This window comes from Kogia breviceps, chromosome 13 (assembly GCF_026419965.1).
Source record: "Kogia breviceps isolate mKogBre1 chromosome 13, mKogBre1 haplotype 1, whole genome shotgun sequence".
Classification (NCBI taxonomy): Eukaryota; Metazoa; Chordata; class Mammalia; order Artiodactyla; family Physeteridae; genus Kogia; species Kogia breviceps.
The window spans coordinates 40,068,312-40,082,899 of record NC_081322.1 but is presented as its reverse complement, the minus strand read 5'-3'; the positions used below and the strand labels follow the sequence as shown (position 1 = coordinate 40,082,899).

Below are 14,588 nucleotides of genomic sequence, written 5' to 3'. Positions count from 1 at the left end.
TCCTTATTTTTATTAAGAATGGTTGCTAATGATCCAGACAATTTTTCAGCTTAAGGGACAGATTATTTAAAGTGAATGGGTTTTCTGAAACTCAACATATAAAGAAACGCAGAAAGAGTTGTGAGACTATAACATCAAGGGAGAGAACTCCCCAGGCAAGGATAGACATCTATCCTTCTACCTCAATGCTCAAAGCCTGCATTTGTTGGAGATTAACTGCGATCTACTTAACTGTTTTGTCTTTTTTTCATTTCTGATAAAGGCTTTTTAAAGTTCCATTTCAAATGCTGTACCAATACGTTTACCGCTTTTTAAAAAAATTTACTGGAACTTTGTGGGAACTGAAGGGAAAAAGTTGCAGATCACTCAAACATCAGAAAGTCAAAGCAGGTTTCAGCTCATATATTATCTGTTATCTTGTTTTAGAGGGTCGACCAGTCTCCCCAAACGGTTTGACCGTACGGTATGATCTCGCGACGTTGTTTTTATTCCATTCTACTTTCCCACGTTCAATTTACCAAGCCAGACACATGTACGGTGAAACTCTCAAGTTGATATCAAAATCACTTGAGGTATTAATCCAAGGTTACCTAGAAAGGCATTTTCAGTGGTTTACAGTGAGACGGTGGATACGTTGGCACTGAGCGTAGGCAGTTTTGTTCGGATTGCGGGCAAACCTCCCCTACCTCGCCGTTCAACTTTTGTCTCCGCGGCTCCCAGGACCGCGAAGACCGTTTCCGGCGTTCTCCCCACTGGTCCAGGCCAAAACGTACACAGAAACACAGGAAGCGCCCGCCCTCGCACCCCCGGTCCCGCAGCACCTGGGCCGCAGACCCGCGGCGGCGCGCTCGCCCGATGCACTGTGGGCGCTGTAGTCTGGCCGGAACGTGTTCGCACCTACAAGCAACCTGACTGCGCTTTTCTGCCTCCGCCTGGTGCGCAGGCACCCTCCGCGGTTTCCGCTGGGGCTCCCGGCCCGGATCGCAGCGTTCCGGCGGGTCAGCTGTTCCCCTCTTGGGGACAGGAGGCGGAAGCCGGAGGGGCGCTGGGTGGAGCTATGCGTGCCGAGTGAACACCCACCCTACGTGCTCGTTCGCCCTGCGACCGCTGCGCGCGAGCCCGGCGTCCCCGCGGCGGGCAGCAGCGGCGGCAGCGGGGTCGGTGGAACGCCGAGGGGGTGGACGGAGCCCGCGGCGGCGGCGGCGGCTGCAGCAGCGAAATGGCGGAGACCGTGGCGGACACCCGGCGTCTGATCACCAAGCCGCAGAACCTGAATGACGCCTACGGGCCTCCCAGCAACTTCCTCGAGATCGATGTGAGCAACCCGCAGACAGTGGGAGTCGGCCGGGGCCGGTTCACCACCTACGAAATCAGGGTCAAGGTGAGGCCGTCTTCCCCCCTACGGAGAGACCCCTCCTGCGGTCCCTGGTGCCCCCAGCCGACCCTGGAGCGCAAACCCTCAAACGGCCAAGGCCGCCTAGGCCGGGGCTCCCGGCTGTCCGCGGGCGGGGTCGTGGACCAGGGCCCTTCTTCGTGTAGGGTTTGGATGGGGGCGGCAGAATGAGCTGAGCCCAGCGCTGGCACTTGAAGAAGGTACTCGAAGAAGAGGGCGTGGGCTGAGCGCCGCTTGCCCCTCAAGCAGCTGATCTGGGAATGACATCTGAGTTGGAATGGGGTAGATCTTTCGAGAACACAGCCCTTCATCGGGAAGGGAGCTAGCTGTGACTGAGAAAGGGGGTTTGCGCAAAGTTGAAGTATTTCCGGTTTTCTTTTCCTGGATACTTTTCTCCAAGGTGGCCAAGCCAAGCTGATTGCTTCAGGCCCTTCCCAAGCTACCAAACTCACCTAGGTTGTACGCTTTTCTGAACAGAACCTCATGGGAGTTCACGAAAGCCTGACAAATTTGGTAGGGCTGAGCCAGGCGAGAACGGTGATTGGAAATGACTGACGTTAGTATTTTGGGCCACCGGTGCTAAAGGCTGAGGAATGGGGAGTGTTGCCTACCTCACAATCAAAACTACCACTGCTTTAAGAAAAGCCTGTTCATTTAGGGATCTTGCTCTCTTAATTTCGAGATTTGCACTTCACTGAATGAAGGAATCAGCTGAAGTAGAAACACATTTATAATTTCATAACTGGTATTTGTTGGCAGTAAGTAATTCAGATGATTTGAAAGATGCTAATTGAGAATAGTGCTTCACTTTCACTCTCTAGTTCAGAATTAAAGAATTTCCTCATGTATGGAAGTATCCTTAAAAATTAGTTACATAAAACGAATCCAGCTGTTAATGACAACAACAAATTACTAAAAATTAAACGTAAGAATTTGGTTTTAGAGTAATCAAAATTTACATAACAAGTTACTATTAACATTTAAGTGGAGTAATTTCTTATTAACTCACATTTTTTTGTGTGGTAAAAATACAGCAAAATTTAACATCTTAACCATTTTTAACTGCACAGTTTAGTAGTGTTCAGTTTATTCACTGTTGTGAAACTTATTTTAAAAATTGATTTACTTTTCATGTATTACTAGAAAAATGTAACAGTCGTCAAACTTTAAGATATGAAACGAACAGGTTCATATTACAAGCCATCATTGTCTCCCTAAGGATGTGTGGGCCACAAGCAGTCTTGTTACAGTGAAACTGCAAAATTTGAGCTCCAGTGTACCTAGGGAAGTACATTATCATGTAAGCCAAGTGAAAAAAATGAGGCACTTTCTTTAAACTTTTGGAATGGTTTGGGATTGTCTTAAATATATGGCAGATCGTTCACTAAAAAGAACTTCCTCTTTTACCCTTATTCACTAGCATGTTTTCCTTCATTTCTGGTGCTAAAACAGAGCTTGATAGTCCTATTTCTAAACTTCCAGAGCTAGTACTTCCTGTCACACAACTGAAGTGGAATCTCCTGCCTACATTTCCTCCATTTAATAACTTTGTGTTTATCATGCTCAGTGCATTCTATTAAATGGACTCTAGTATGATAATTATTTTTTTAAATTCATCTGATATTTTATTGCCAAATAGCTTACATGACACTTAAAAATAGTGTTTATGGTATGATCATTTGTATTCTGGAGATTAAAATCCTTTTTAAGAGTGATTAATTAGTTAAGGAATAACAAAGTACACACCTACACTGGTTCGTTAGATTATATATACCAGTTTGTTTTGTGTTAATGACTGTTAAGTCATAAGTCATGTGCCCTCTAAGAAAATGTAATTGAGTTTCTAATGCTTATGAAATGCCATTGGGGATTCTCTTAAGAATGTAATGTGTTAACTTAAAACTCAGGACACCATATAGTAAGATATTAGAACTTATTTTAGCAGCATGTGATTTTTGAGAGAAATTAAGGTAGAACTGCCAGGGAGATGAATAGGTAAGTCATTTTGTCATTTTTTAAATTACTACTTTTCTAAACTCTTCCTGCTCTCCCTAGCTCCTGCTGCTTGCCTTCTGCTGTTGAATGTGACATGTGGCAAACCATTTTATGTTCCAAAGTTTGGGCCCTTAAACTATCTTATAGTTACTCTCTAATTCTAATCTTGAGAAAAATGTTCCATTTTATAGGATCTGATTGAAATTACTCTAATTCACAGAGTAATTTTATCTGGATGGTGGCACTTTAGAATGCAAGTTTCCCAATCTCCATTTATCTTTTGGTTTGAGGATAGTGTTTAAGACTGTTAGGATCACTTGATTAATATCTCTGGGCTTTTGAAAATAATTGGTACAGTGTTAATGTTTTTTAAAATTGTTCTAATGGTAGATATAGCAGAGAGCACCATAAATGATTAAAGGTTTTTGAAAGCTCAGGGTCTAGAATTATTTTGGCATATTAAAGAGAATGCTAAAGGGGAGATTCAGTCACTGTTTATGAAGTTTGTGCTATAATGTAACTTTAATTTTCTGGAGATTTAAAGTTAATTAAGGTCTATTGTACCTAGAGACAACTGTTTTGAACAGGAGTGAAGTTAAGGATCTTTCCTGAGCTTTGAGTCCAAAGAATAGATGTATCATTTATTAGCAGAGTAAGGTACAGAATCTAAGCTCCACTTCCCCTCTGTAACATAGGTATGCTAATAATAGTACAGTTGGCCCTCTGTATCTGCTGGTTCCTCATAGGAGGATTCAACCAACCACAGATCTAAAATAGAAAAAAATTACAGAAAGTTCCAAAAAGCAAAACTTGAATTTGCTGCACACTAGCAACTATTTATATAACATTTACATCGTATATTAAGTATCATAAGTAATGTAGAGATGATTTAAAGTAAAAGGGAAGGACTTCCCTGGTGACACAGTGGTTAAGAATCCACCTGCCAATGCAGGGGACACAGGTTCGAGCCCTGATCCGGGAAGATCCCACATGCTGCTTGCAGCAACTAAGCCCATGTGCCACAACTACTGAGCCTGTGCTCTACAGCCCGCGAGCCACAGTACTGAGCCTGTGTGCCACAACTACTGAAGCCCACGTGCCTAGAGCCCATGCTCTGCAACAAGAGAAGCCACTGCAGTGTGGAAACCCACGCACCGCAACGAAGAGTAACCCCTGCTCACTGCAACTAGAGGAAGCCCACGTGCAGCAACAAAGACCAATGCAGCCAAAAATAAATAAATAAATAAATTTATTTTTAAATAAAAAATAAAGTAAAAGGGAGGATGTGTGTAGGTTATATGCAAATACTTAGCCATTTTATATAAGGAACTTGAGCATCTGCAGATTTTAATATGGAGGTGTGTGTGTCTTGGAACCAAATCCCCCGTGGATACTGAGGGATGACTGTACCTACCTCAGGGCTAAATGCCATAATGCACATAAGTCTCTTTAGCACAGTGACTGGTATATAATAGGCACTCAAAAGTTACCTCTTTCTTTTTTTTTTGCGGTACGCAGGCCTCTCCCCGCTGCGGCCTCTCCAGTCGCGGAGCACAGGCTCCGGACGCGCAGGCCCAGCGGCCATGGCTTATGGCCCCAGCCGCTCCGTGGCACGTGGGATCCTCCCAGACCAGGGCACGAACCTGCGTCCCCTGCATCGGCAGGCGGACCCTCAACCACTGCGCCACCAGGGAAGCCCAAAAGTTACCTCTTTCTAAATACAGCTACTTCTAAAATAAAAGTCATTGATCAGCTAACTACATTTTCTACTTTAATGTGCAGTTGAGCTACTAAAATCATTGAATTTTCTTGTCAAGAAACATATTTTGTGGCATTCCATGTGGGAAGTTGTGATGCCATTCAGAACATAGTAAATTTCACACTTAACAAAAATAATGAATAGAATACTCCATATTTTAAGGTAGTATGTTTCCTATGATTGTACTAGTATTTTTTTCCAGTTTGAGATATAATTGACATATAAAATTATATTTGTTTAGGGTGTACAACATAATGATTTGCTATATACATATATATAAATGATTACCACAATAATTTTTAAAATAAATTTATTTATTAATTTATTAACTTTTTGGCTGCAGTGGGTCTTTGTTGCTGTGTGCGGGCTTTCTCTAGTTGCGGTGAGTGGGCTTCTTATTGCGGTGGCTTCTGTTGTTGCGGAGCATGGGCTCTAGGCGCACGGGCTTCAGTAGTTGCAGCATGTGGGCTCAGTAGTTGTGGCTCGCGGGCTCTAGAGTGCAGGCTCAGTAGTTGTGGTACACGGGCTTAGTTGCTCTGTGGCATGTGGGATTTTCCCGGACCAGAGCTCGAACCTGTGTCTCGGGCATTAGCAGGCAGATTCTTAACCACTGCACCACCAGGGAAGCCCACCAAAATAGTTTTTTAAAGAATCAAGGCATTTTGGGGCTTCCCTGGTGGCGCAGTGGTTGGGAGTCTGCCTGCCGATGCAGGGGATGTGGGTTTGCGCCCCGGTCTGGGAAGATCCTACATGCCGCGGAGCGGCTAGGCCCATGAGCCATGGCGGCTGATCCTGTGCGTCCGGAGCCTGTGCTCCACAACGGGAGAGGCCACAGCAGTGAGAGGCCCATACCGCAAAAAAAAAAAAAAAAGAATCAAGGCATTTTGGAGCCAAAGGACATCTGCAGGATCTGTGTAGCTTTATCAGTTGGCCATGAGATGTTGTCTGATATACATATTTGCTGCCAGCTACAGCTCACCTCCAGGATCTCTATCAGGGAAAGGCATTTTGCTAGCTTTGAAGAGTATCATCTTACCTAACCTATCCCTTAAGATGGGAGGAGGGAGGCAGTGGCAATTAAAAAGTAGCCCTGTTATATTGTGTTAAGGGAGTCTGTTCTATGTTGTTCATTTTGACAAATAAGGGAACCAAGACACAGAAAGTTGTCTCTAACCCAAAGTAAATTATTTAACTAGTGTCAGAGCCAGGGTTGAATTTGAAGTGTTCTGGTCCTGGGTCAGAATTGCTTCACAGCTGCAGTTAATTGAATTTAAAACAATGCATTGAAACCTTTGTTATCTACTGCCTAGTGTTGGTTGGGTAACCTTCAAGTGTCTGAACCTTTAGAAGGAAATCCCAGTGTGGCACCCTTGAGACCTGAGAGTTGACTCTTCAGTAATCCACAGTAGATAAGATGCACCCAGGAAAAATAAATAGCTTAAAAGAGTTTACTGTTGAATTCTATGCTATGATGAGATGACCTGAAGAAAAAGTGTGTTGTTGCTTGGCTTTCTCATGTTATGTTAAAGCTGAAAAGTGAGGGGATTTATCACTTGAGTACCTGCTTTATTCAGTGGACTTTGCTATATATAGTATAATTTGATCTTTGTGGTAACCAAGCACAGCAGATGATATCTTTGTTTTGCAAATGTGATAGCTAAGGTCACTCTTGGTCCTCATCTATTGTCCTTCCTTCATTCTTCAGTCCTGCTGAACTACTTGTATCTCCCAAGGAAGCTGACTGGTATCCAGGCCTTTGCACACACTTCCTCCTCTGTTAAAAAGTCTTCCTTTAGCAGCCTTGTCTATCATTACTTGTCCTGCAGGACTCACCCTTGATTTTACCTTTTTAGAGATTTTGCTGATCCCTGGAATCTAGACTGGATTTCCTTCCTGGGTGCCCTTGTAGCCCTATTAGGATTAAGTCTGTTTGCTTGTCTGCAGCTTCCTTTAGTTCCTGTTTCTTCTACTATAACCTCCTAGAGGACAGGGACTGTCATGATCACCCTTACTCAACACCTGACATTGTGCTTGGCATGCAGTGGATTCTTCGGAATAAATGAAGTTTAGGGAGGTTAAGTAACTTGTCCAAAATCACAGCTATTAAATAGCAGAACTGGGATTTGAATGTGTATTTTCTGACCTTCAGAGCCCTTTTTCTTCCACCCTCACTGAACATTCAGATCACCTGGAGCACTTCCAAAACCCTTTAGATTCTCTTTTAATTGGGTTGGGGTGGGATTTGGGAAGTGGTAATTTAAAAAGCACCCCAGCAAGGCCACCTTACTGATATGCAGCAAGGATTATCCCTGGTGGCACCATGCTTTCTGTCTCTGAGAAATGACAGGTAGCAGAGACGTATGAAAAAATATATATGGAGCCACAATGGTTGGTAGCCTTGATGAGTTTTTTAAAAAGGCAATTTCTGGGGGGGAAAAAAAGAAAGAAGAAGCAGATCCTTACAGCAAAGAGGAAAACCAGTGATGTTTGCCAAGGATGAAAACTATTTTTAGAGAGGAGACAGTTTAGATACTAAGCTGGAAAGCATGCCAACAGCTTAGCTTTGGGGGAAGAAGGGAAGGCATTGACTATATTCAGCCAAGCCAGATCTTTTTGCCCCTGTCTTTCACCATCCATGTCTATATCCTTGTGTAATAATCACGAGAGTAAGCCAGAAATCAGGAAGAGACAAAATATATATCCACTTAAATAATCTTTATATTTTATTAATATTCTCACTCTATACCTTTAAAGTGGAAAATCTACAAGTGCTTAATTTTTAGCTATTTTGGTGATTCCATGAGAGATTTTTCATCTCCTCACCTTCACAATCATGCTTACAAAAAAAAAAGGATTGAACTGTTATTTTTAGATACTTCTATGTTTGTACCATATTATGCTGCTTCCATGTAAGCAGAGCCAGCAATTTTTTGAGTATTAGATAAGAAAGATGGGGTCCAGGAAAAGCAATACTGTAATCTTGGTACTGCTGTTTACTGATTCCTTAGTTAAATGACTTAAAGCTCTCAGCCAAAGTTCTACTTCTTTTAAAGAAATATTTAACTTAGAATCTAGGAAATTAGACAGGGTAGGAAAATGTGACATATGTTGTAGTTTGCCAGAAAGCTTGTATCAATTAAGATACAGTTTGGACTGGTCTCACAGAGACCTCAAAAAATGAGTTTATTTTTTTCTTGTGAAGAAGTCTCTAGCAGTCCAGGGCTGGTATTGTGACTATCAGCTCCCAGTATCACATCCACATTCTAGCCAAGGGGAAGGCATATTCCTGCCCCATTGCCACATTTGGCTGCAAAGGAAGCTGGAATTTAATCTAGCTGGGCAGCCATATGAAGAAGGGAGGAACAGACACTGTTCTCTGCTTCACCACAGTGGCAAATAAGTGATTGGGATCAGCCTTCTAGGGTGTGGCTCTAGCAACATTCTGATCATGTCTCTTGATTCTTTCCTTTGCTGATGACTGAAATTTCAATGTTTAGAGAAAGTTCATTTGATTTGTAAGAAATAAAATTTGAGCTCCCATTTTGACATTCTTAAATGTGAATATGTTTCCATCCCTTCCTGAGAAAATTTTGGTGAGTAGAGAAAGGAGGCACGCATGAAGACATGGCGTATTGATAGAGGTATATCATGGGGTTGTGTTTGGTTTAGAGGTAGTGAAAATAGATGATTAACATTTTTTGGCCTTCAGTGACTTTAAAACTATGTAGGCGGTTTTACTTAGGACCAGCGTTTTAGTTGATGACATTGAATGATGGAGTATATTGTTTAAGCAACCTAAATAAGTGAGGTCAGTGTCTCTTACCAGAGATTCATAGGAAGACTTTAAATTATTTTAATAAAATTCCTTAGTGCCTAACAATATTGGACTTGTCACTTTCTAAATTCTTTGCTCTCTAGACTTTGATTTTATCAATGATGTAGCATCTCTGTTTCTTTGGCTTTCCTAAAATTATTCCACACCTGCCACCTATAGCTTGTTTGCTTTCTGTTTTTTTCATTCCTGTCCTTGTGGTATGAGCTTCTCTGTTCTGTAGGAAGTTTGGGTATTCTAATCCATAGAGAGGAACAAAAGAGCCTCAAAGCTCCCCTTCTCATGTCTAGTTCTCAGTGTCTCCTCTCTTGCCATGAAATTATTGATCATCTTCAGGTGGAAATAGAAGCAGGTAAAAATCTTGTTGGCTAGGCATACTTCTGTGTATCACCAGATCTTTGTTTAAATTTACACTCAAATATTTCCCCCATATTATATAACTGAGAACATTCTTAAGACACTAATCACTCTAGAGCAGGGATCAGCAAGCTGTGGGCTTCCCTGTTTTTCTAAAGTTTTATTAGAACACAGCACACCTTGTAATGTTCTGTTTACATAGTATTTATGACTACTTTTGCACTGAAAGGGCAGAGTTTAGTAGTTGCAACAGCCTAAAATATTTACTGTCTTGCCATCTGAGAAAAAGGCTGCCAATCCCTGGTCTAAATTTTCTGTAGCATTGAAGTATTGGAAATCAAAAGCACTTGGAGAATCTTATTTTCAAAACATGAGACTTTGAAAAAAACATTCAATTAGAATGCCAGTAGTAAATGATGGAAGAAATGGTAGTTAAATATAACACTGCTAGTTAGGTTTTTTTCCTAAGACATTCATCAAATACCAGTAGGATTTTAAAGCATAGTCCTGTTCTTGGGTGCTGAATGGAAATATTAGATGCCATTTTTTCCTTCTGAAGGTCCTGTTTTTGCAATGACACAATCTAACTTTGTGAGTTATTAGATTACATCTATTCATATTAAGGCCAAGCACAAGGATTTTTAGTTTATAAAATTAATTTTCTTACTTGAAGCCTTTTATAAACTCCTTTGAATAACTACTTAGAGAGAGTTGGTGCTGATAAAAACTGTTAAGCATCTGGTTCATGGTAGTTGAAGTTCAGTCAATAAACCAGTGGCAAAACTGAAGATGGTGCCTGACAAACCTATAGTCAGTTCTAGCCAGGATTGGGGTTTGGATATTTTTCAGCTCAGAATTAATTTTTCATGTCATATCATCATTTAATGTTTTGTGTTCTTACATGGTAACTCTCTATGTATTATGGCAGTATACCATTATTAAATGATTAAATTGGTATTGGTTGAACTATTGACATGGGTAAGTTTAATGTCTGAGTTGTAGAAAGGGGTTAAGTTGAAAATTGAGGAACTGTAATATTAGCTCTCAAAATGGGACAATGTAGTAAATTGATAAAATTTTTATCTTAGTTTAAAGGGCAGATGATGTTGATACACTTAAGTTGAAATAAATTATAGAGCTTTTCACTAAAATGTTAGGATATGGTTCTTATCTGTAATCTGTGTATTTGCCCAGTTTTATTCTCTCAAGATTCTAATCTAACTAAATTTCTTTTTAGATTTAACTTGACATTTGAGTAGCTCCTGTGGGCCAGTTGTTTTACTGAGCACTTGGAATGCTAAGTTTAATAAGACATGGTTGCTGCATTTAGGAAGTTCACACCAACCTGAAACAGGACTAGATGTTTTCTTTTATCAGTTTTCCCTAAAAGTGTACAATAAATGAACATTTATGAACCACCTACTACATCCCAGACACTGTGCTAACATATGTTTTGCCCTTAAAGGCAAGAAACTTATAGACTGGAGGTAGGTCAATTCAATTCAGTTCAATTCAGTTTAATTTAACGGTACTACTTGGTGAAGATAGTCATAATGTGCAGTAGGAACCCAAGCCTGCATGAGGGACCGGGGGTTTAAGGGCAGAATGGGCCGGGAGTGTTCTAGGCAGAGAGAGCAGCTGTCTTTTCCGTCCTTCACTGCAAACATCTGATGTCAATAACCTGCCAGAGTCACACAGTATTAATACTGGATTCTGACCACTTTATGCCCTGGGACCCCTTGTTACTGTCTGGCTCGTACATATTTCTCTACCTCTTTATTTATGGTTTGTTTTGTTTTAAGCATCTCTTGGGCAGTTGCTATATCTCAGGCGGTATGATAGGCACTTTCTTCTGTGTTTTCTTTGATATAGTTTTAGTTATCTGACTGCCTCTTCTTAGAAACTATAATGACTCTCTTTTTTTTTGCGGTACACGGGCCTTTCACTGTTGTGGCCTCTCCTCTTGCAGAGCAGAGGCTCCGGACGCGCAGGCTCAGCAGCCGTGGCTCATGGGCCCAGCCGCTCCGCGGCATGTGGGATCTTCCCGGACCGGAGCACGAACCCTTGTCCCCTGCATCGGCAGGCAGACTCTCAACCACTGCACCACCAGGGAAGCCCTATAATGACTCTTATTTCTGGTTACAACAGATCATAGAAATAAACCAGGGTCATTCTTACTTAACAGTAGTCATTTTCTTTATCAGCCTGATCATGCTTTGTGATATAGCCAAGCAAGTTTACCTGCTGTCCTCCTCCCAAACCTAAGCCAAATGACCTTATCTATTCCCCCTTGCAAAATCTCATCCAGATATATATACATTGTATAGGCTGGTTTTCCCACTAACCAGTATTGTATCAGTTGCATAACAAACCACCCCAAGACTTAATGATATAAAACAGTGATTTATTTCCATCCATTCTGTGGTTTGGCTGGGCAGTTTCTCTGCTAGTTTTTGCCTGTGCTCTCCAGTTTTTGAGCTGGAGAGTTGGCGTGTCTGGCATTTGATGGCATGTCTGGCTATCCCCTGGGGTGCCTCAATCTCTTCTATACAGCCTCATTCTCCAGTAGGCTATACTGGCTTCCTTATATGGCAGTCTTAGAATATCATTCCAAGAGAATGAAGATAAAAAGTTGCAAGACCTCTTGAGATTTAGGCTCTGAAACTTGCTCGTCACTTCTACCACATTCTGTTGGTCAAAGCAAGTCATAAAGCTAGTCTAGATTCAAATAGGCTCCACCTCTCAGATGGAAGGAGCTTCAGAGAATTTGTGGCAACATTTATTTACCACACGTTACTTGTTAGGGATCTCCAAATGTCATAGTTGGTGGCACCTGTGGCTTGGGTGATTGTGGGAGCAGAATAACAATTCTTCAGAGATGTCTACTCCCTGATAACTAGAACCTGTGGATATGTTACCTTACATATGTTACCTTTGGAGATAATGATCAAATTAAGGATCTTGAGATGGATAGGTTGTCTTGGATTATCTGAGTGGGTCCAGTATAATCACAAGCGTACTTATAAGTGAAACAGGCAGGAGAGTCAGTTACGGAAGATGTGAAAATGGAAGCAGAGGTTGGAGTGATCTAATTGCTGACTTTGAAGATGGAAGAAAGGACCATGAGCTGAAGAATGCAGGTAGCCTCCAGAATCTAGATAAGACAAGGAAACAAATTCTCTCGTAGATCCTCCAGAAGGAATGCAGCCCTAGTGACATCTTGATTTAGCCCATTGAGACTCATTTTGGGCTTCTGACCACCAAAACTGTGAGATAATAAATTTGTGTTGTTTTAAGCTACTAAGCTTGTGGTAATTTGTTAAAGCAGCAATAGGAAACTAGTAAGAATGACATGCCACTGTCCTAAAGATCATTTCCAACAGAAGGAAACACTGTAGACACTCCCAAGAGAATGAGAGTCAGTGGGGACTGGGGCTCAGCCTGACTCTGAGCCTTGGTCATAGGCCACACAGCCGTATCTTTCTTTTCTCCATCAGAATCTAGCACCATCAGCTCTCATTATCCCTTGCCTTGTAGTCTGCCAAGATGTTTTACCAAAGGCATAGAAAAATATTTTTTCTTATGGAAAAAGTTAAGCGTGTTACTTAATAGCCTGTAGAGCATTAGTTTTCCAAACTATAGAGAAAATTACTAAAAGACTGTCACTTTGGCTGTCCAAGTGTAGGTCAAGATTAACAGTGCATTTTTTAAAAAGGATTGAGTATAAGAGGAAGAACCACCTAATCTTTGATACAGTTGTTTACCCTTGCTGTTGCGATATAGTATAGTGCCTTTATGAGAGAGGGCTAACTTCTGAGACTAGACAAGTGTAAAATAATGTTTTAGGTGATGAATACCTTAGGTTATTGGCTCTTGATTAAAACTTAGAAAAGATTTCATACTTTATTGTAAGGCCTTTGACCCTCCATAATTACAAGCAAAGTCTTAAAGCAAAAGTATCTTCCATTCATTGCACACCTTAGGAGAAAAGTATTTTGAGTATTGCAACTTGTGATTCTAGGTCTCAAAGTCTAAAATATATTCAAACAGTGAATGTATAACTAAATAATTTCTTCTGATGTCACACCATTTTTTATGTTTCTATTTCGAGAAGAAACCTGAACCTTAACTTGAGGCAGTCATTCAAAATGAACAAAAACAATCTTTTAAAACACCCACGTCCATTTGTGACAGAATAGATTTTAAAAATCCAACTTAAAAGATTATGAAGCATGTAAATATATGTATCAAATATGTATGGTACCCAGAGCTTTCTTATGAAGAAGGTTCAAGAATGTCAAAGCTAACAGCACTGTAGAAGGATTATTAGTATATAGAATCTGATCAAACTTTAATAAAATTAAGAAAAGCTTTATAGGTTGAGGTAGGACATCAGTTATGGATATACTTCAGTGGATTATTTAGAACTAATATGTTCTTTGATCTGCTTTTCTCTAGAACTTTTGATGTTCTTTGTCTAAATCTGCTATAATACAGTAGCCATTAGCTATATTGGGCTATTTAAAGTTTTAGACTCAAACTACCAGACATATCTTTGTCCAGTTTCCTTGGAATTCAGATTGACTTGTTTGACTTGTCTTTAGTTGACTATAATTGATATTGGCCTCAAATATACAGGATGGCTCATATATGATGGGACCAGTGCACACAAGGCTTTTTCTCCTGAGGTTTCGTTTTGTTTTGCTTTTTACCTTTTTGCCCTGTCTCACTGTGTTTCTGGTCAGTAGTCACTCACAATCTGGTCACTGTCAACCCCTGTGCCAAACTCTAGGTGTGACTGACTGCACACACACCCCATTCTTTACTGATTGAGAGAGAGAAATTTTCTTAATTTCTCTCTTTTAATCAAACAAAGGTTAGAGACTTCTTTTCTTTTTTTTTCTAAGTTGCCCAAGAGGCAAGGTTTTTTCTTTTTAATAAATTTATTTATTTACTTACTTATTTTTGGCTGCATCGGCTCTTCATTGCTGCGCGTGGGCTTTCTCTGGTTGCTGCAAGCCGGGGCTACTCTTCATTGCAGTGTGTGGGGCTTCTCATAGCAGTGGCTTCTCTTGTTGCGGAGCACAGGCTCTAGGAGCGCAGGCTCAATAGTTGTGGCACACAGGCTCAGTTCCTCCACGGCATGTGGGATCTTCCCGGACCAGGGCTTAAACCCATGTCCCCTGCATTGGCAGGTGGATTCTTAACCACTGCCAGCAGGTAAGTCCGACTTATTTTCTTGATAGGATCAT

The 14,588-nt window shown here is 41.1% G+C and overlaps 1 protein-coding gene across 1 annotated transcript in view; it reads left to right on the top strand.

Annotated features, from left to right (window-relative positions):
- The first annotated feature begins 930 nt into the window (after positions 1-930).
- SNX3 (sorting nexin 3) overlaps positions 931-14,588 on the top strand; it is a 44,887-nt gene continuing 31,229 nt past the window's right edge. The window contains exon 1 of the mRNA XM_059083939.2: positions 931-1,381. Coding sequence (XP_058939922.1) covers positions 1,220-1,381 — 162 coding nt within the window. The 5' untranslated portion in view covers positions 931-1,219. The remainder of the gene's footprint in view (positions 1,382-14,588) is intronic.